Source organism: Bufo gargarizans, chromosome 10 (assembly GCF_014858855.1).
Source record: "Bufo gargarizans isolate SCDJY-AF-19 chromosome 10, ASM1485885v1, whole genome shotgun sequence".
NCBI lineage: Eukaryota > Metazoa > Chordata > Amphibia > Anura > Bufonidae > Bufo > Bufo gargarizans.
The window spans coordinates 123470425-123493635 of NC_058089.1; the positions used below are offsets into that span (position 1 = coordinate 123470425).

General features: G+C 51.4%; 1 protein-coding gene across 2 annotated transcripts in view; it reads right to left on the reverse strand.

Annotated features, from left to right (window-relative positions):
- Window positions 1-2664: 2664 nt before the first annotated feature.
- LOC122920325 (adhesion G-protein coupled receptor G1-like) overlaps window positions 2665-23211 on the reverse strand; it is a 37536-nt gene continuing 16989 nt past the window's right edge. For both annotated transcript variants that reach the window (XM_044269745.1, XM_044269746.1), the window contains exons 3-14: window positions 18427-18855; window positions 11627-11705; window positions 11438-11552; window positions 11217-11339; window positions 11020-11136; window positions 8977-9010; window positions 8790-8890; window positions 7437-7558; window positions 5727-5992; window positions 5544-5646; window positions 5206-5471; window positions 2665-3401 (exon numbers count right to left, since the gene is read on the reverse strand). In XM_044269745.1, coding sequence (XP_044125680.1) covers window positions 3256-3401; window positions 5206-5471; window positions 5544-5646; window positions 5727-5992; window positions 7437-7558; window positions 8790-8890; window positions 8977-9010; window positions 11020-11136; window positions 11217-11339; window positions 11438-11552; window positions 11627-11705; window positions 18427-18855 — 1901 coding nt within the window. In that variant the 3' untranslated portion in view covers window positions 2665-3255. The remainder of the gene's footprint in view (window positions 3402-5205; window positions 5472-5543; window positions 5647-5726; window positions 5993-7436; window positions 7559-8789; window positions 8891-8976; window positions 9011-11019; window positions 11137-11216; window positions 11340-11437; window positions 11553-11626; window positions 11706-18426; window positions 18856-23211) is intronic.

A 23211-nucleotide genomic window follows, 5' to 3' on the forward strand; every position in this document is an offset into this window, starting at 1 on the left:
ATACTGCTGCTGTATTTCACGTATTGCCTCTGAGGACATCCTCACACTGATACTGGATTTCACGTATTGCCTCTGAGGGCGTCCACACACGGTGATACTGACGTTGGGTTTCACGTATTGCCTCTGAGGGCGTCCACACACATGGTGATACTGCTGCTGGATTTCACGTATTGCCTCTGAGGATGTCCACACACGGTGATACTGCTGCTGGATTTCACGTATTGCCTCTGAGGATGTCCACGCACGGTGATACTGCTGCTGTATTTCACGTATTGCCTCTGAGGACATCCTCACGGTGATACTGGATTTCACGTATTGCCTCTGAGGATGTCCACACACGGTGATACTGCCGCTGGATTTCACGTATTGCCTCTGAGGACGTCCACACACGGTGATACTGCTGCTGTATTTCACGTATTGCCTCTGAGGACATCCTCACGGTGATACCGCCGCTGTATTTCACGTATTGCCTCTGAGGACATCCTCACGGTGATACTGGATTTCACGTATTGCCTCTGAGGATGTCCACACACGGTGATACTGCCGCTGGATTTCACGTATTGCCTCTGAGGACGTCCACACACGGTGATACCGCCGCTGGATTTCACGTATTGCCTCTGAGGGCGTCCACACACGGTGATACTGACGTTGGGTTTCACGTATTGCCTCTGAGGGCGTCCACACACATGGTGATACTGCTGCTGGATTTCACGTATTGCCTCTGAGGATGTCCACACACGGTGATACTGCTGCTGTATTTCACGTATTGCCTCTGAGGACATCCTCACACTGATACTGGATTTCATGTATTGCCTCTGAGGACATCCTCACACGGTGATACCGCCGCTGGATTTCACGTATTGCCTCTGAGGGCGTCCACACACATGGTGATACTGCCTCTGTATTTCAGGTATTATGTCCAATGACTGACGTCCATACACTGTCATTCTGCCGGTGGATTTCACCCATTACCATTGGCTGACGTCCGTACACGGTGATACCGCCCCTGGACTCCATTGCAGATTTTTCCAGCAGAATTACTTCCAGGAAAATGGATGCGTGAGCCGTTCCTGAAGTCAGTGTGCCACCACGTTTTGGCGTCATTTTACGCCACTTTCGAGTGTTGTGTATGGATTCTGGTAGAGTCTGCACTGGACTCCTGGTGTGAAGGCTCCCCTCGTATTCCATGTCATCTCGTTGTCACATGCACATACCCCAGCGCCCCCTGCTGCTCATGGACAAAATGTGTAAACAACGGCGGTCCCCATAGGATGTGAGATGGTGGCAGGAGCTTTATCCACATGGCCGCCTCTTCAGCTTTATCTTGCTGCATGCGCTGAACAGCAGCTAAATGCATCCAGTGCATGCGCAGATACAACCCTGGGGTATAGGAGACGGGCAGTTATGCTTAGTACGAGACCCCTTTAATTAGCGGTTACCGATCACCCATCTCAGAAGTGACCTGAGGAAGCAGATGGCAGCCGTCCTCTGCGGCTCTTGTGCGCAGCGTTGGAATCTGACTGGGTGTCAGGATGTGGTGGAGGGGCAGAAGAGTCCAGGCGATGCTTATTCCCCTCCATCGAAATATTCTTCAATTTTCTTCCAGTTTCTCACTACCACTGTTTTCTGTCAGTGAATAAGAACAGAGGGAGCCTAGGCCCACTCACTGAAAAAGTCTACACAATGCTGTGTGAGCCCTGCCGTTACAATGTATCAGTCTGTTAAAGGGGTTGTCTCATCATGGACAATGGGGGCATATAGCAAGGATATGCCCCCATTGTCTTATAGGTCGGCACCATAGAAATTAATGGGAGAGGGGGCTGCGCATGCGCAGACACTCTCATTCACTTCTATGGGGAGTCATCTTGGACCGGAGTCCTCCAGCCACCACCTTGTGGGGCTCCGTTCTCTATATATAGTCTATTATGAGACAACCCCTTTAAGCATGTATCCGGCGTATACAATGCTGTGTGAGCCCGTCCGTTACACTATCAGTCTGTTAAGCATGTATCCGGTGTATACAATGCTGTGTGAGCCCATCCGTTACACTGTATCAGTCTGTTAAGCATGTATCCGGTGTATACAATGCTGTGTGAGCCCATCCGTTACACTGTATCAGTCTGTTAAGCATGTATCCGGCGTATACAATGCTGTGTGAGCCCGGCAGTTACACTGTATCAGTCTGTTAAGCATGTATCCGGCGTATACAATGCTGTGTGAGCCTGTCCGTTACACTGTATCAGTCTGTTAAGCATGTATCCGGCGTATACAATGCTGTGTGAGCCCATCCGTTACACTGTATCAGTCTGTTAAGCATGTATCCAGCGTAGACAATGCTGTGTGAGCCCGGCAGTTACACTGTATCAGCCTGTTAAGCATGTATCCAGCGTATACAATGCTGTGTGAGCCCGGCAGTTACACTGTATCAGTCTGTTAAGCATGTATCCGGCGTATACAATGCTGTGTGAGCCCGGCAGTTACACTGTATCAGTCTGTTAAGCATGTATCCGGCGTATACAATGCTGTGTGATGACATGTGTAACTACACGCCATGTCTGATTCTGCTGGTTAATTAGGGAGGATTTAACCCATTGTGTGCTGCCTACTCACTGCAGGACATGGAACTTTCCTCTATGTAAAGTACAACATATAGAACCACGAGGCTTCTGTACAACGGGAGACCTTTATATACAGCGCAATCATATAATGCACCCATCGCCGTACACCGTGATGATGCGAGCACGCAGCTTTTAGCTGTAGAATGACTTGGCAGATTCGTGTGCCCCCATTGGCCGCGGTCCCAGACGCTATTTATACGCTGTTTCTGCTCCATTTCCCTCCTCACATCCTCGCTTGGCGTGGCGGCTCTCACGGGGATATATGGTCACACAATGTTCCACATTTTACTGGAGATCTCATTTCCCGTTTCCTGGATGAGATGTGGACACAATCTGCAGGGCGTGGGCGGTTATGTGGCTGGCCTTTGGCCTAGATCAGATCCTATAAATTAAGATATAATTTTGCCATAGAAAATTGTACAATTAAAACACAAACAGTAAAAATGTCCCGAATACCACAAACAAGGACAATGGCTGCCGGGTGCGTGTGCTGGAGCCTGCCCTCGCCGTGCGGCTGTCACTTTTATAAAGCGTAGTTCTTTAGAGCGCCCCGGGGGGCGGCTGCCAGTCCAGGCTGTGGTTCTGACCATGGGCTCCCACTCTTCATAAAGTGCTTGTCACATTGGGAGCACTCCCATCATCCCAGGAGCTTCTTGTGGTCACTGCTGAGGCTCTGGTCGGCCCTGGGCGAGGCTGGGGTTGCACTTGTACAGTCCGAGGAGTGTGATGGCTTCTTGGCTGAAGGCTGTGACAGTGTGCAATACCACAGGAAGATGAAGAGACCTGGAGGGAAGGAAACACCAGAGGCCATTACAGGAGAACCAATGTCACCTATAGATGGGGGGGAGCCTGGAGCTCATGTCACCTATAGATAGAGAGGGGGGGAGGAGCCTGGAGCTCATGTCACCTATAGATAGGGGGAGGAGCCTGGAGCTCATGTCACCTATAGATGTGGATTGGGGAGGAGCCTGGAGCTGATGTCACCTATAGATGTGGATTGGGGGGGGGGGGGAGCCTGGAGCTGATGTCACCTATAGATGTGGATTGGGGGGGAGCCTGGAGCCGATGTCACCTATAGATAAGTACAGTGGATATGGGGGAGCCTGTGGCTGACCTCACCTATAGATACTGTGGCAGTGGAGCTACGAGAGTGGCAAATGAGGGGTATCTCACCCAGAGAAAGCTGGGCAAGAACAAGTAAGTCTGGGAAAATAGGCTTTCCCTCTCAGTTCGTTAACAGTCTAGCTAACGAGGGATAATTAACAGGCAGAAAAGAAGCTCAGGGAAATGTGTGCGGAGCTGTTCAATCATGGCTTCCTGGCTGTGCTGAGGTCGGTGGAAAGCAGGACCCTCTGATCACATGTGGTAGACTCAGGTCCTGCTAGTGAGGGAAGCCACCGTGGAGTCAGTGCCCGGACGGCCGAGGATTTTGTTTGATCGCCTGCGTTAGAAAGTCCCCTGACTGGTGTGGGAGATAATGAAGCTGGTTGTGGGCAGAGTGCACAAACTACGGCGCTGGAGCCGCCTCTTAAGATGTTCCAACTGTCTAATCTGACAAGATGGTGACCAGAGAGAGCAAATCGAACCAGAGGTGTTACAATATATACAGTATATTTGAGGGACCCTGGAGCAAACATCCACTTTACATACACTATATACGGAGTTTAATATCAGGTCCTTCAGGTGTATACAGTGAGGAACAGAAGTATTTGAACACCCTGCGATTAAGTTCTCCCACTTAAAAATTATGGAGGGTCTGACATTCACATTGTAGGTGCATTACCTCTCTGAGACAGAATTAAAAAATAATAATTCAGGAAATCACATTGTATGATTTGTATAGAATGTCTTTGTCTTGCTGCTGAGCAGAAGTATCTGAACACCTGAGAAACAGCAAGAATTCTGGCTCTGAGACCTGTTACTGCGCCTTTATAAAGTCCACCTCTACTCCACTCATTCATCTAACTTAGTAGCACCTGTCTGAGCTCTGTAAAGACCCCTGTCCACCCCACAGTCAGATGCCAACTACTACCATGGGCAAGACCAAAGAGCTATCAAAATACACCAGATACAACATTGTGGACCTCCACAAGGCTGGAAAGGTCTACGGGGCAATTGCCAAGCAGCTTGGTGAAAATGGATCAACTGTTGGAGCAATTGTTAGAAAATGGAAGAGGCTAAAGACGACTGTCAGTCTCCCTCGGACTGGGGCTCCATGCAAGATCTCACCTCGTGGGGTATCACTGATGATAAGAAAGGTGAGGAATCAGCCCAGAACTACAAGGGAGGAGATGGTCAATGACCTGAGGAGAGCTGGGACCACAGCTTCAGAGGTCACTGTCCGTAGAACACTACGCCGTCATGGTTTCAAATCCTGCATTGCACGGAAGGTTCCTTCACCTATAGTGTGGTATGTGGTATTGTTCTATACGGTTGTACTGTAAAGTGCAGTTGTGGCTATGAGACCCCGGCCTGTCCAGGGCAGCATGAGCTTCATCTGACTGTCATGGCGTCTTAGCCCAGGGCTTACATATTACCTGGAGGCTTCACAGCTGGTAATGACCAGCAATGGTGGACAGGCGCTTACCTTGCAAGGCGTTCAGGATGCTGAAGATATATTGTATGGGCAGGTAAAGGGCTCCATGTGAGAAAAAGGCCAGGCCCCATGGCAGGCCCAACATGCAGCTGAGCCCCAGCAACGTGACACAATGGCGGATCTTCTCTGCTCTTGTGTGTGCGGAGAGTCGCAGGACGCGGCGGGTCATGGCCACCATCATACAGAAGTTAAACAGGAGGATGGCAGCGCAGAAGCCCAGATTCAGCAGCTGGATGATGGGCTCCGTCAGCCAACAGCTACAAGAAAAAGACAGAAATGTAGAAGACAAGAACCTGAGGAGGTGTCGGAGGTGCGGTGGAAGGACTTACATGGAGGCTGTGGAGTTGTAGGAAGACGGTCGCTCCACGGCGATGTGATAAACCCCATAACTCTCCATCAACAACATGGCACCCACAATAAGGACAGGGACCCCTGCGGAGAAGACGTGACAGTGGTCAGTGTGGAAGCCGTGCAACACATGAGGACTGGAGGACACGCCGACCAGGACTCACCCCAGCCCACCAGGGCCAGCTTCATAGTGGTGAGAGAGGAGGCCGGGAAGACCTTGACTACGAGCCGGTAAAGGTTGAAGCCTTCAATGGCCATCCAGGAGAAAGTGCCGAGCAGAGCAAAGTGCAGAGTGGCCGCTGCTCCGATGCAGGGGCCCTGCTCCTCCAGGGCCCCCAGCACAGCACTCACGATGAAGCCCAGGTCCAAAAGAAGCACTGCCCCCAACAGGTTCACATGGATCTGCAACGTGGGGTTCGACTGCATCTTCCTGTCAGGAAAATAGGTGTCACAACCTGCACACATACATGTAACACGTCAGCACACACCAACCTGCACACATACATGTAACACGTCAGCGCACACCAACCTGCACACATACATGTAACACGTCAGCACCCACCAACCTGCACACATACATGTAACACGGTCAGCACACACCAACCTGCACACATACATGTAACACGGTCAGCACACACCAACCTGCACACATACATGTAACACGTCAGCGCACACCAACCTGCACACATACATGTAACACGTCAGCGCACACCAACCTGCACACATACATGTAACACGTCAGCGCACACCAACCTGCACACATACATGTAACACGTCAGCGCACACCAACCTGCACACATACATTTAACCCGTCAGCGCACACCAACCTGCACACATACATGTAACACGTCAGCGCACACCAACCTGCACACATACATGTAACACGGTCAGCGCACACCAACCTGCACACATACATGTAACACGGTCAGCGCACACCAACCTGCACACATACATGTAACACGTCAGCGCACACCAACCTGCACACATACGTGTAACACGTCAGCGCACACCAACCTGCACACATACTTGTAACACGTCAGCGCACACCAACCTGCACACATACATGTAACACGTCAGCGCACACCAACCTGCACACAAACATGTAACACGGTCAGCGCACACCAACCTGCACACATACATGTAACACGTCAGCGCACACCAACCTGCACACATACATGTAACACGTCAGCGCACACCAACCTGCACACATACATGTAACACGTCAGCGCACACCAACCTGCACACATACTTGTAACACGTCAGCGCACACCAACCTGCACACATACTTGTAACACGTCAGCGCACACCAACCTGCACACATACTTGTAACACGTCAGCGCACACCAACCTGCACACATACATGTAACACGTCAGCGCACACCAACCTGCACACATACATGTAACACGTCAGCGCACACCAACCTGCACACATACATGTAACACGGTCAGCGCACACCAACCTGCACACATACATGTAACACGGTCAGCGCACACCAACCTGCACACATACATGTAACACGGTCAGCGCACACCAACCTGCACACATACATGTAACACGGTCAGCGCACACCAACCTGCACACATACATGTAACACGTCAGCGCACACCAACCTGCACACATACATGTAACACGTCAGCGCACACCAACCTGCACACATACATGTAACACGTCAGCGCACACCAGCCTGCACACATACATGTAACACGTCAGCGCACACCAGCCTGCACACATACATGTAACACATCAGCGCACACCAACCTGCACACATACATGTAACACGTCAGCACACACTGCATTGTACACGCATTGATTTAACATGTCAACACACATTGCACCAAAACATGCATGTAACGCATCACATGTATGACGATACCCGGAGCAGCAGATCCAGATGACTGTGAAGAAGCAGCAGATGGCGGAGATGCTGCATCCAGCGAATGTCAGGACCGACAGCGAGATGAGGTGGACCTCCGGGATGACGGCCCCGGGCACCTGCTGGAGACGGTGGGGTGATGTCATGAATTTCTGGGGCTCAGGATGGGGGGGGGGGGTGATGTGGTGGATTTCTGGGGTTCAGGATGGAAGGGGGGGTGATGTAGTGGATTTCTGGGGCTCAGGATGGGGGGGGTGATGTAGTGGATTTCTGGGGTTCAGGATGGGGGGGGTGATGTAGTGGATTTCTGGGGTTCAGGATGGGGGGGGTGATGTAGTGGATTTCTGGGGTTCAGGATGGGGGGGGTGATGTAGTGGATTTCTGGGGTTCAGGATGGGGGGGTGATGTAGTGGATTTCTGGGGCTCAGGATGGGGGGGGTGATGTAGTGGATTACTGGGGCTCAGGATGGGGGGGGTGATGTAGTGGATTACTGGGGTTCAGGATGGGGGGGTGATGTAGTGGATTTCTGGGGCTCAGGATGGGGGGGGGTGATGTAGTGGATTTCTGGGGTTCAGGATGGGGGAAGGTGATGTAGTGGATTTCTGGGGCTCAGGATGGGGGGGGTGATGTAGTGGATTTCTGGGGCTCAGGATGGGGGGGGTGATGTAGTGGATTTCTGGGGTTCAGGATGGGGGGTGATGTAGTGGATTTCTGGGGTTCAGGATGGGGGGTGATGGCCTGGATTTCTGGGGCTCAGGATGGGGGGGGGGTGATGTAGTGGATTTCTGGGGCTCAGGATGGAAGGGGTGATGTAGTGGATTTCTGGGGCTCAGGATGGGGGGGGGGTGATGTAGTGGATTTCTGGGGTTCAGGATGGGGGGTGATGTAGTGGATTTCTGGGGTTCAGGATGGGGGGTGATGTAGTGGATTTCTGGGGCTCAGGATGGGGGGGGGTGATGTAGTGGATTTCTGGGGTTCAGGATGGGGGGTGATGTAGTGGATTTCTGGGGTTCAGGATGGGGGGTGATGTAGTGGATTTCTGGGGTTCAGGATGGGGGGGGGTGATGTAGTGGATTTCTGGGGCTCAGGATGGGGGGGGGGGTGATGTAGTGGATTTCTGGGGCTCAGGATGGGGGGTGATGTAGTGGATTTCTGGGGTTCAGGATGGGGGGGTGATGTAGTGGATTTCTGGGGCTCAGGATGGGGGGGGTGATGTAGTGGATTTCTGGGGTTCAGGATGGGGGGGGTGATGTAGTGGATTTCTGGGGTTCAGGATGGGGGGGGTGATGTAGTGGATTTCTGGGGTTCAGGATGGGGGAAGGTGATGGCCTGGATGTTCCCTCAGAACTCACCATCAGCAGTGCGAAGTATGTCAGGTGGTTACACCTGCAGTCGGTGTGGCCCTCACCAGGCACCGTGCGGCATCCATCCGTCCTCCAGTTTTCGGACAACTCTGTGGGAATGGATGTGACCAGTCGTCATTACCCAGACATTCATGGTGGAGCTCACCCCATATTAGCAGACGGTGGGGATACTCACCATCCCAGAACACGCAGACCACAGACGATTTCACCTGTGGCACAAAAGAGGGGAACACATTAGGGAGAATTGTTGTGAAGGGCGATAGGGTTCTCAGGACAACCCCTGACACCCGGGGCAGGAATGAGGACACATCCCACACAGACACGTCTAGGCTGAGCTGATCTCTCCACAACAGATGGAGCAGACACGAGGACATCCGCAGCCTTGTGACCTTTGGGTCCCTTTCCTGTAATTACCACCACATTTTACAGGTGCCGCTCCCAGCACATAGCGACGTGGCATCATACAAACCCAGCGTAGACACGATACAAGATGAAACCATAGGGCGCTCCACTGGTGTAAAGTAGAACTGTCTTAGTTGCCCATAGCAACCAATCAGATTCCACCTTTCATTTTCCAAAGGAGCTGTAATAAATGAAAGGTGGAATCTGATTGGTTGCTATGGGCAACTAAGCCGGTTCTACTTTACACCAGTCTGATCTCCTCCTATAGAGTGCACAGGGTCGGACTTTAGTCCCAGAAGGTGCTGTGCATTTACAGGCATGAAACGCGTTATATGCAATTTTACATATTTTATTGCTTTAATAAATTATCGGTCTCCTGCGCTGATGGAAGCTTTTTTCTGTTTCTACTGTAATGCAGCGTATACATGAGGGAGCAGGTCAGGTGCCACTGATGGGTGTGAAGGCAAGAGGGGTGACACCCAGGACAAGGGTGACAGACAGAGAGCTGACACTTGGGACGGGGAGAGGGGTGGCACGCGGGGCTGGTGTAATGGGGAGAGAGGTGGCACACAGGGCTGGTGTAATGGGGAGAGGGGTGACAGTTGGGACAAGTGTGACAGGAAGAGGGGTGGCACATGGGGCTGGTGTAATGGGGAGAGGGGTGACACCTGGGACAAGTGTGACGGAGAGAGGGGTGGCAAACGGGGCTGGTGTAATAGGGAGAGGGGTGGCACACGGGACTGGTGTAATGAGGAGAGGGGTGACACATGGGGCTGGTGTAATGGGGAGAGGGGTGACACATGGGGCTGGTGTAATGGGGAGAGGGGTGACACATTGGGCTGGTGTAACGGGGAGAGGGGTGACACTTGGGAGAAGTGTGATGGGGAGAGGGGTGACACATGGGGCTGGTGTAATGGGGAGAGGGGTGGCAAACAGGGCTGGTGTAATAGGGAGAGGGGTGGCACACAGAGCTGGTGTAACGGGGTGAGGGGTGACACTTGGGAGAAGTGTGACGGGGAGAGGGGTGACAGTTGGGACAAGTGTGACAAGGAGAGGGGTGACACATGGGGCTGGTGTAATGGGGAGAGAGGTGACAGTTGGGAATCTTGGGACAAGTGTGACAGGGAGAGGGGTGACACCTAGGACAAGTGTGACAGGGAGAGGGGTGACACACAGGGCTGGTGTAATAGGGAGAGGGGTGACACACAGGGCTGGTGTAATGGGGAGAGAGGTGACAGTTGGGAATCTTGGGACAAGTGTGACAGGGAGAGGGGTGGCACACGGGGCTGGTGTAATGGGGAAAGGGGTGACACATGGGGCTGGTGTAATGGGGAGAGGGGTGACAGTTGGGACAAGTGTGACGGGGAGAGGGGTGGGAAACGGGGCTAGTGTAATAGGGAGAGAAGTGGCACACGGAGCTGGTGTAACGGGGAGAGGGGTAACACTTGGGAGAAGTGTGACGGGGAGAGGGTTGATAGTTGGGACAAGTGTGACAAGGAGAGAGGTGACACCTAGGACAAGTGTGACAGGGAGAGGGGTGACACACGGGGCTGGTGTAACGGGGAGAGGGTTGACACCCAGGACGGGTGTGACATGGGTCCTTGGCTAGTTGTTCTAAATAGCACAGCAGTTTCTAGTTACACCCGGCAGTCACCATTTCTAGGAGTGGGTATACCCCACCTCCTGGTGCTTGGGTGATGGCGAAGACATCTTTAGATTTCAGAGAAAGCGGCCATGTGCATGCTCGACCTCTCTTACACGTGGCTGTCATTGGCTGGGGTATTTTACCTGCTTTAATAGTTACCACATCTGTTACCTGTAAGGGCTGGTGGTAAAAGGTGATGACAATGTCTTCAGGAAGGTTAGAGACGGGTCTTCCCTCCAGGGTGACGCCGACCACCTGACTGTCCAGGACTGTGCTGTTTGCAGCATCCTGTGTGCACACATAGGTCAGTACATGATTCTCTGCAGTGCAGGCTGCACCGTGTGACAACTATGAGCGCGAGGTCTCACCTGGAAGAGCGCTCCAGAGCTGCGGATTCGGACAACCTGCAGCCGAGTACCAGGGTCCATCGTTTCCAGCAGCTCTTTGGGAAAAGACAAAGAAATGCCCAGATGATCAGGGAGAGAACTCAGCTGTTGGGGGTGAGAAGAACACACGTTAGGGTTACCAGGTAACCACATGTCGTCCCAGTGTCCAGTCCTGTGGATCATGACATCATGTTACCACTCACCACCTCAGCAGAATGCAGCTTATATACAGCCGCCTGTAGAGAGCCCTTCCCAAAATAGCGCCTGTCCTCATCAAATGTCACCTTGGACAACGTTGCATCAATCCAGCCACGGAACCTGAAAGGAGACAGAAGAGGCTGTGTGGTGGGACATGGGTACAACCGGTTCCTCAGGGACTCAGAATTACTTACACTTGTCCAGTGTCAAAGAAATTGTCCTTGTCCAAATAGTCGGCAACTTGTGAGATCTCATGCTCCACACTCTTAGCATCTACAAGACAGACAGGAAGAAGGATCAACAGTGACTCCAAGAAGCATGAACACCCAGGAGCAGGACCTCTAGGAGCATGAACCCCAGGACCTCTAGGAGCATGAACCCCAGGAACAGGACCTCCAGAAGCATGATTCCCAAGAGTCAGAGAATGAACCACAGGAGCAAGACCTCCAGAAGCAGGACCTCCAAGAGAAGGACCCCAGGGGCAAGATCCCCAGGAGCAGGACCCCCAGAAGCATGAACCCAAGAAGCATAGACCCTCCCTGTCATCTGATGAAACCATTCATGTGCTCTGTCCCTCCTTTCATCTAATCAACCCCTCCCCTACCTGCCCAAATCCCTCCTCTTCTGCTCTATCCTTTCCCTGCCTGCCCTCTGTCACTCCTATTCCTGCCCTGTCCCCTCCCGTTCCTTGCTCAGCAGTTCCCCTGTCTGCACTTAGACCTTCCCCTACCTGCCCCCTCCCCCCCTCCCCACCAGCACTCTGTTCCTCCCCTTCCTGCGCTCAGTCTCTTCCCTTCTGCCTTGTTTGCCTCCCCTGCCTCACCTCTGTCCCCCCTCTTACTGTGCTCAGCCCCTCCCCTGCCTGCCCCATTGCCTGCCCTGTCCCTCCTATGCCTGCCCTCTGTTCTTCTCATGCTTGAACTCAGCTGCCCGCCTGCCCTGTTTCCCTCCCCTGCCTACACTCAGCCCCTCCCCTCTTCCTTCAGCCCCTTCCCTGCCTTCCTTCAGCCCTTCCCCTGCCTGCTCTTTTCCCCTCACCTGCCTGTTGTCAATCCCTTCCCAGCCTTTCTTCAGCCCCTCCCCTACCTGCACTTTTCCCTCCCCTGCTCAGGTCATGTCCGGAGGTCTGCTAGGTTAGCAGCACATGTGTAGCCTTTTGTTATTGCTTTGGAGTTGAGCTATATCCGCCTCCCTTCAGGTGCACTGGGTGGGGTCGTTGGTATAAATTTAAATTACGCCCACTCCCAGTGTCCTGTGCGGGTTATAGCTTCTGTTTTGTTCAGAGGCAGGTAGGAGGGAAGGATCGCTGTTCCAGCTCAGTACAAGATAAGTTGGTTTTGTTTTCTTGTGATTGTCTGTCTAGGCTGTTAGAGAGATGCCTGCCCCCTCCAGGTTCTGAGGGAGCAGGCTGCCGCTTTCCCCCTTTCACCATCTTAGGGATTTTAGGGAATCTTTAGCCTAGGCACGAGGACACGTTCATTCCCACCTTCAGGGTCTGAATGTGGGCATAGAAGTCTAGGGAGAGCTGGTAAGGATTTGTCAGGAGGTGACCTTTATCCCCAGCTTCTTGCCTAGACACTTGTTTGGTTGTAATCTGTGTATCTTGTATCCTGTCCAGCGTCACATCCCCTCCCCTGCCTTCCTTAAGCCCCTCCCCTGCTTGCTCTCAATCCTTCCCCAGCCTTCCTTCAGACCCTCCCCTGACTGCATTTTTTCCCACCCCTGCCTTCCTTTAGCTCCTCCCCTGCCTTCCCTTAGTTCTCTCCCCTGTCTTCTTTAAAGGGAACCCGTCACCAGGATTTTGTGTATAGAGCTGCGGACATGGGTTGCTAGATGGCCGCTAGCACATCTGCAATACCCAGTCCTCATAGCTCTGTGTGCTTTTATTGTGTAAAAAAAACTGATTCGATACATATGCAAATTAAGCTGAGATGAGTCCTGTATGTGAGATGAGTCAGGGACAGGACTCATCTCAGGTTCATTTGCATATGTATCAAATCGTTTTTTTGACACAATTAAAGCACACAGAGCTATGGGGACTGGGTATTTTGGATGTGCTAGGGGCCATCTAGCAACTCATGTCCTCAGCTCTATACACAAAATCCCAGTGACAGGTTCCCTTTAAGCCCGTGCTTGAACTCAATTCCTCCAATCCCTCCCCTGCCTGCCCTTTTTCCCTCCCTGCCTTCCTTTAGCTCCTCCCCTGCCTGCACTCAATCCCTCCCCTGCCTTCCTTCAGCCTCTCCCACTGGTGTCACAAATTATGATAGTGGATCGGCAGCGCCTTTGATGGTACACGCAGCCTGCAGACCCCTCCCCCAATACACAACTCTGTTCTCTCCCTGCTTACATGTATGGCCACGTGTACTAACCCCCATTCTTCTCACTGTTTTCCTGAAATTATCTGTGCTGCTGGGAGGCCACTACATCATGGATGTTATTGTGTGTGGATTTATTAGATTGTGAGCCCCTGTGCCCAGAGCCCTGTGTACCACACACAAGACCCTGGTGCGAGGGCGGCTACAGATAACAGAAATTCCATCAACTCAGCTGCAGGAGAGGAAGAAGCGACCGGCATCCGCAGGGCCCCTGATATATGGGGGAGGGGTGTAATGGGGATTGTGGAGTCAGGTGTCGGAAGTAGAAGAAATCATGTGACCTGTTATGGGGTTGTTGGGGTGATGTGACCCAGAGGTGGACAAAGACAGCGTGGGGGCCCCAGTTGAGTACAATATAGGCAAATCACATAGCCCCCCCATCCTCCTACGGTAACACAGGCCCCCGTCCTCCTACGGTAACACAGCCCCCTGTCCTCCTACGGTAACACAGGCCCCCGTCCTCCTATGCTTGCACAGCCCCCCGTCCTCCTACGGTAACACAGCTCCCCATCCTCCTACGGTAACACAGCCCCCCGTCCTCCTACGGTAACACAGCTCCCCATCCTCCTACGGTAACACAGCCCCCCGTCCTCCTACCGTCACACAGCCCCCCGTCCTCCTATGCTTGCACAGCCCCCCCGTCCTCCTACGGTAACACAGCCCCCTGTCCTCCTACGGTAACACAGCCCCCTGTCCTCCTACGGTAACACAGCCCCCTGTCCTCCTACGGTAACACAGCCCCCGTCCTCCTACTGTAACACAGCCCCCCATCCTCCTACCGTCACACAGCCCCCCGTTCTCCTACCGTCACACAGCCCCCCGTTCTCCTACCGTCACACAGCCCCTGTCTCACGCTCGCACAGTCCCCCATCTTCCTATGCTTGCAAAGCCCCCCATCTTCCTATGCTTGCAAAGCCCCCATCTTCCTATGCTTGCAAAGCCCCCCATCTTCCTATGCTTGCACAGCCCCCCATCTTCCTATGCTTGCACAGCCCCTCGTCCTCCTATGCTTGCACACACCCCCGTCCTCCTATGCTTGCACACACCCCTGTCCTCCTATGCTTGCACAGCCCCCATCTTCCTATGCTTGCACAGCCCCCCATCTTCCTATGCTTGCACAGCCCCCCCATCTTCCTATGCTTGCACAGCCCCCCCATCTTCCTATGCTTGCACAGCCCCCCCATCTTCCTATGCTTGCACAGCCCCCCATCTTCCTATGCTTGCACAGCCCCCCCATCTTCCTATGCTTGCACAGCCCCCATCTTCCTCCTATGCTTGCACACACCCCTCGTCCTCCTATGCTTGCACACACCCCCCATCCTTCCTATGCTTGCACAGCCCCCCATCTTCCTATGCTTGCACAGCCCCCCATCTTCCTATGCTTGCACAGCCCCCCATCTTCCTATGCTTGCACAGCCCCCCATCTTCCTATGCTTGCACAGCCCCCCGTCCTTCCTATGCTTGCACAGCCCCCAGTCCTCCTATGCTTGCACAGTCCCCCCATCTTCCTATGCTTGCACAGTCCCCCCATCTTCCTATGCTTGCACAGCCCCCCCATCTTCCTATGCTTGCACAGCCCCCCATCTTCCTATGCTTGCACAGCCCCCCATCTTCCTATGCTTGCACAGCCCCCCATCTTCCTATGCTTGCACAGCCCCCCATCTTCCTATGCTTGCACAGCCCCCATCTTCCTATGCTTGCACAGCCCCCGTCCTCCTATGCTTGCACAGCCCCCCATCTTCCTATGCTTGCACAGTCCCCCATCTTCCTATGCTTGCACAGCCCCCCATCTTCCTATGCTTGCACAGCCCCCCATCTTCCTATGCTTGCACAGCCCCGTCCTCCTATGCTTGCACAGCCCCCCATCTTTTATGCTCGTACAGCCCCCCGTCAGTGTCCTGATCTCTCACTGCACACACTCAATGCACCATCCTCGGGGTGACACAGTCTGCTGGGAGTTGTATTCCCACAGAACACGAACAAGCGCTTTGTTTCCACCACCCCATGTGCGTCTGTCTGTGTAGAATGGGCGAGACACCCCCTCTTGTATCTGCCCACAAGAGACAGTGTGGGAGGTTGTGAAATCTACATCTCGCAGATGTGACATCACAGACTGATGGGAAATGGAAACCTGAGGTCTTGGTGAAGCCAGAGAGACAGCGCTCATCGTAACCAGAGAGAGAGAGAGAGCGCACATTGCCAGAAAGAGAGAGAGCACACATAATAACCAGAGAGAGAGCGCACATCATAACAAGAGAGAGCACATCATAACCAGAGAAAGAGAGCGCACATCATAACCACAGAGACAGCGCACATCATAACCAGAGAAAGAGAGCGCACATCATAACCAGAGAGAGAGCGCACATCATAACCAGAGAGAGAGCGCACATCATAACCACAGAGACAGCGCACATGATAACCAGAGAGAGAGAGCGCACATCATAACCAGAGAGAGAGCGCACATTATAACCAGAGAGAGAGCGCACATCATAACCAGAGAGAGAGCGCGCATTTTAACCAGAGAGAGAGTGCAGACATCATAACCAGAGAGAGAGAGCGCACATCATAACCAGAGAGAGAGAGCACACATCATAACCAGAGAGAGAGCGCACATCATAACCAGAGAGAGAGCGCACATCATAACCACAGAGACAGCGCACATGATAACCAGAGAGAGAGAGCGCACATCATAACCAGAGAGAGAGCGCACATTATAACCAGAGAGAGAGCGCACATCATAACCAGAGAGAGAGAGTGCGCATTTTAACCAGAGAGAGAGAGAGTGCAGACATCATAACCAGAGAGAGAGAGCGCACATCATAACCAGAGAGAGAGAGCGCACATCATAACCAGAGAGAGAGAGAGCGCACATAATAACCATAGAGAGAGAGAGCGCTCATTATAACCAGAGAGAGAGAGAGAGAGCGCACATCATAACCAGAGAGAGAGAGAGCGCACATCATAACCAGAGAGAGAGAGAGCACACATAATAACCATAGAGAGAGAGAGCGCACATTATAACCAGAGAGAGAGAGAGAGAGAGAGCGCACATCATAACCAGAGAGAGAGCGCACATTATAACCAGAGAGAGAGCGCACATCATAACCAGAGAGAGAGCGCGCATTTTAACCAGAGAGAGAGAGAGTGCAGACATCATAACCAGAGAGAGAGAGCGCACATCATAACCAGAGAGAGAGAGCACACATCATAACCAGAGAGAGAGCGCACATCATAACCAGAGAGAGAGCGCACATCATAACCAGAGAGAGAGCGCACATCATAACCACAGAGACAGCGCACATGATAACCAGAGAGAGAGAGCGCACATCATAACCAGAGAGAGAGCGCACATTATAACCAGAGAGAGAGCGCACATCATAACCAGAGAGAGAGCGCGCATTTTAACCAGAGAGAGAGAGAGTGCAGACATCATAACCAGAGAGAGAGAGCGCACATCATAACCAGAGAGAGAGAGCGCACATCATAACCAGAGAGAGAGAGAGCGCACATAATAACCATAGAGAGAGAGAGCGCTCATTATAACCAGAGAGAGAGAGAGAGAGCACATTATAACCAGAGAGAGAGAGAGCGCACATCATAACCAGAGAGAGAGAGAGCGCACATCATAACCAGAGAGAGAGAGAGCACACATAATAACCATAGAGAGAGAGAGCGCACATTATAACCAGAGAGAGAGAGAGAGAGAGCGCACATCATAACCAGAGAGAGAGAGAGCGCACATCATAACCAGAGAGAGAGAGAGCGCACATCATAACCAGAGAGAGATTGCGCATATCATAACCAGAGAGAGAGCGCACATCATATTCAGAGAGAGAGAGCGCAAATCATAACCAGAGAGAGAGCGCACATAATAACCATATAGAGAGCGCACATTATAACCAGAGAGAGAGAGAGTGCACATTATAACCAGAGAGAGACAGTGAGCGAAAAAGGCAGGAAAACAGAGAGGAATAGATAAAGAGAGCAAGAAAGGGAGAGAGAGGAAAATGAAGAGACAGATAAAGAGTGAGAGAAAGATTGAAAAAAATAATAAAGAATGAAAGAGAAAAGTAAGAGAGAGAAAAACAAAAAGAAAACAGAGAGATGAAGAAGAGAGAGAAGGAAAAAGTGTGAAAAGAGAATATGAGAGAAAGGAGAGAGAAAAAGAAGAGAGAGAGACAGAAAAATAGTGAGAAAGAGAACTGAGATAAAATAAATTGAAGAAAAGAAAGACAAAGAGAGAAATAGTGAGAGAACGAGAGCGAGAGCGAGACAGAAGAGAGAGAAGAAGTGGGATTATAGAGAAAGAGAGGGAAGAGAGGGGAGGAGAAAAGATAGAGAGAAAGGAAAGAGATTAGAGAAAGAAACAGAACGAGAAGGAGAGAAAGAGACAAATAGAGGGGGAATGAAATAGAAAGAGAAGGGAGAAAGAAAAAGAGAGCGAGAAAGAGAGGAAAGGAACAGAGAGAGAGAGAGAGAAGAAAACTAGACAGAGAAAAAAAATAGAAAGGAAATAGAACAAGAAAGGGATAGCAAGAGAAAGAAACAGCAGAAAGAGAGCGTACATAAAGAGGGTCTTACTACTACTCCTATCATCCTCATCAGTGCGGTCTCACCTGTGTAGCTGGGTTGGAGGGGGAAGCTGAAGTTGCAGGAGTTCCCCACTGGTTGCCCATTGATGGTGACATTGATGAGCAGGTAGCTGGGCTCGCAAGTGAATGATGGGGGTTGTGCTTCTGACGGGGGCAGGTTACTCTTGGGCTGGGGCCTGGCCGATACATTCCATGACTTGGTCACTCCATAGCTGAAGTTGAGGAGGCGCAGGGCAGGAACCCAGTGCACGCAGAACGTATAAGGGCCGGGCTGCGACTGCAGGAGGATGTCCCCAGAGGTGAGGAGAGGAGAACGCACCATCAGGGCCTCCTCTGTGTTCACCACGCTCAGCGTATTTTCTCCAGAGCTGCCACAATATCGCAGGTTGTTTCCGCCAATCTCCTGCCTCCTCCATCCGCACAGTGACAGCGCTCGCATACTTGGCACCGCCCCTGAGGAACACAAGAGCACACAGCATAGTGAAAGCACAGGCATTTGTAACAGACCCTCAGCCCAGAGCAGGACCAACTATCCACCAGCTTAACACCGTTCAGTCGAAGTTTCACTTATATCAAAGCAGAGAACCCCTTTAAGTTCCCACATTCCCCTGACACAGCATGCAGCAAATCCTCTGCAGGCAGTGCCCTCCCTGGAGGGGTCTCATCACCTGAACGGCACAGCGAATGTACAAGCCTCACAAATGTCTGACTGGTGCTGGCTCACCTCAGGAAAATGAGGGTCCCTTTAACCCTTGTTCACACTGCACAAAGGATGAGAGCATGCCAAAAACTAACTGTGGTGTCCGTTATACAGGTCGAGAGGAGACTACAGACTGCTGGGAGGTGAGGAGATGTCTCTGTCCTCTAATAACATATTACATAGAGGCTGCGGGGAGAGGAGACTACAGACTGCTGGGAGGAGAGGAGATGTCTCTGTCCTCTAATATATATTACATAGAGGCTGCAGAGAGAGGAGACTACAGACTGCTGGGAGGTGAGGAGATGTCTCTGTCCTCTAATATATATTACATAGAGGCTGCAGAGAGAGGAGACTACAGACTGCTGGGAGGTGAGGAGATGTCTCTGTCCTCTAATATATATTACATAGAGGCTGCAGGGAGAGGAGACTACAGACTGCTGGGAGGAGAGGAGATGTCTCTGTCCTCTAATAACATATTACATAGAGGCTGCGGGGAGAGGAGACTACAGACTGCTGGGAGGAGAGGAGATGTCTCTGTCCTCTAATAACATATATTATATAGAGGCTGCGGGGAGAGGAGACTACAGACTGCTGGGAGGTGAGGAGATGTCTCTGTCCTCTAAAACCATATTACATAGAGGCTGCAGGGAGAGGAGACTACAGACTGCAGGGAGGTGAGGAGATGTCACTGTCCTCTAATAACATATTACATGGAGGCTGCAGGGAGAGGAGACTACATACTGCTGGGAGGTGAGGAGATGTCTCTGTCCTCTAATAACATATTACATAGAGGCTGCAGGGAGAGGAGACTACAGAGAACAGACTGCTGGGAGGTGAGGAGATGTCTCTGTCCTCTAATAACATATATTATATAGAGGCTGTGGGGAGAGGAGACTACAGACTGCAGGGAGGTGAGGAGATGTCTCTGTCCTCTAATATATATTACATAGAGGCTGCGGGGAGAGGAGACTACAGACTGCTAGAAGGAGAGGAGATGTCACTGTCCTCTAATAACATATTACATGGAGGTTGTAGGGAGAGGAGACGTCACTGTGCTCTAATAACATATATTACATAGAGGCTGCTGGGAGAGGAGTCTACAGACTGCTGGGAGGTGAGGAGATGTCTCTGTCCTCTAATAACATATTACATAGAGGCTGCAGGGAGAGGAGACTACAGACTGCTGGGAGGTGAGGAGATGTCTCTGTCCTCTAATAACATATATTATATAGAGGCTGCAGGGAGAGGAGACTACATACTGCTGGGAGGTGAGGAGATGTCTCTGTCCTCTAATAACATATTACATAGAGGCTGCAGGGAGAGGAGACTACAGACTGCTGGGAGGTGAGGAGATGTCTCTGTCCTCTAATAACATATTACATAGAGGCTGCAGGGAGAGGAGACTACAGACTGCTGGGAGGTGAGGAGATGTCTCTGTCCTCTAATAACATATTACATAGAGGCTGCAGGGAGAGGAGACTACAGACTGCTGGGAGGTGAGGAGATGTCTCTGTCCTCTAATAACATATATTATATAGAGGCTGCAGGGAGAGGAGACTACAGACTGCTGGGAGGTGAGGAGATGTCTCTGTCCTCTAATAACATATATTATATAGAGGCTGCAGGGAGAGGAGACTACATACTGCTGGGAGGTGAGGAGATGTCTCTGTCCTCTAATATATATTATATAGAGGCTGCAGGGAGAGGAGACTACAGACTGCAGGGAGGTGAGGAGATGTCTCTGTCCTCTAATAACATATATTACATAGAGGCTGCAGGGAGAGGAGACTACAGAGTCCAGACTGCTGGGAGGTGAGGAGATGTCTCTGTCCTCTAATAACATATATTACATAGAGGCTGCATGGAGAGGAGACTACAGACTGCTGGGAGGTGAGGAGATGTCTCTGTCCTCTAATAACATATTACATAGAGGCTGCAGGGAGAGGAGACTACAGACTGCTGGGAGGTGAGGAGATGTCTCTGTCCTCTAATAACATATATTACATGGAGGCTGCGGGGAGAGGAGACTACAGAGTCCAGACTGCTGGGAGGTGAGGAGATGTCTCTGTCCTCTAATATATATTACATAGAGGCTGCGGGGAGAGGAGACTACAGACTGCTGGGAGGTGAGGAGATGTCTCTGTCCTCTAATAACATATATTACATGGAGGCTGCGGGGAGAGGAGACTACAGAGTCCAGACTGCTGGGAGGTGAGGAGATGTCTCTGTCCTCTAATATATATTACATAGAGGCTGCAGGGAGAGGAGACTACAGACTGCTGGGAGGTGAGGAGATGTCACTGTCCTCTAATATATATTACATAGAGGCTGCAGGGAGAGGAGACTACAGAGTCCAGACTGCTGGGAGGTGAGGAGAGGTCTCTGTCCTCTAATATATATTACATAGAGGCTGCAGGGAGAGGAGACTACAGACTGCTGGGAGGTGAGGAGATGTCACTGTCCTCTAATAACATATATTACATAGAGGCTGCAGGGAGAGGAGACTACAGAGTCCAGACTGCTGGAAGGTGAGGAGATGTCTCTGTCCTCTAATAACATATATTACATAGAGGCTGCAGGGAGAGGAGACTACAGACTGCTGGAAGGTGAGGAGATGTCTCTGTCCTCTAATAACATATATTATATAGAGGCTGTGGGGAGAGGAGACTACAGAGTCCAGACTGCTGGGAGGTGAGGAGATGTCACTGTCCTCTAATATATATTATATAGAGGCTGCAGGGAGAGGAGACTACAGACTGCTGGGAGGTGAGGAGATGTCTCTGTCCTCTAATAACATATATTACATAGAGGCTGCAGGGAGAGGAGACTACAGACTGCTGGGAGGTGAGGAGATGTCACTGTCCTCTAATATATATTATATAGAGGCTGCAGGGAGAGGAGACTACAGACTGCTGGGAGGTGAGGAGATGTCTCTGTCCTCTAATAACATATATTACATAGAGGCTGCAGGGAGAGGAGACTACAGACTGCTGGGAGGTGAGGAGATGTCTCTGTCCTCTAATAACATATATTACATAGAGGCTGCAGGGAGAGGAGACTACAGACTGCTGGGAGGTGAGGAGATGTCTCTGTCCTCTAATAACATATATTATATAGAGGCTGTGGGGAGAGGAGACTACAGAGTCCAGACTGCTGGGAGGTGAGGAGATGTCACTGTCCTCTAATATATATTATATAGAGGCTGCAGGGAGAGGAGACTACAGACTGCTGGGAGGTGAGGAGATGTCTCTGTCCTCTAATAACATATATTACATAGAGGCTGCAGGGAGAGGAGACTACAGACTGCTGGGAGGTGAGGAGATGTCACTGTCCTCTAATATATATTATATAGAGGCTGCAGGGAGAGGAGACTACAGACTGCTGGGAGGTGAGGAGATGTCTCTGTCCTCTAATAACATATATTACATAGAGGCTGCAGGGAGAGGAGACTACAGACTGCTGGTAGGTGAGGAGATGTCACTGTCCTCTAATATATATTATATAGAGGCTGCAGGGAGAGGAGACTACAGACTGCATGGAGGTGAGGAGATGTCTCTGTCCTCTAATAACATATATTACATAGAGGCTGCATGGAGAGGAGACTACAGACTGCTGGGAGGTGAGGAGATGTCTCTGTCCTCTAATAACATATATTACATAGAGGCTGCATGGAGAGGAGACTACAGACTGCTGGGAGGTGAGGAGATGTCACTGTCCTCTAATATATATTATATAGAGGCTGCAGGGAGAGGAGACTACAGACTGCAGGGAGGTGAGGAGATGTCTCTGTCCTCTAATAACATATATTACATAGAGGCTGCAGGGAGAGGAGACTACAGAGTCCAGACTGCTGGGAGGTGAGGAGATGTCTCTGTCCTCTAATAACATATATTACATAGAGGCTGCATGGAGAGGAGACTACAGACTGCTGGGAGGTGAGGAGATGTCACTGTCCTCTAATATATATTATATAGTAGCTGCAGGGAGAGGAGACTACAGACTGCTGGGAGGTGAGGAGATGTCTCTGTCCTCTAATAACATATATTATATAGAGGCTGCAGGGAGAGGAGACTACAGACTGCTGGGAGGTGAGGAGATGTCTCTGTCCT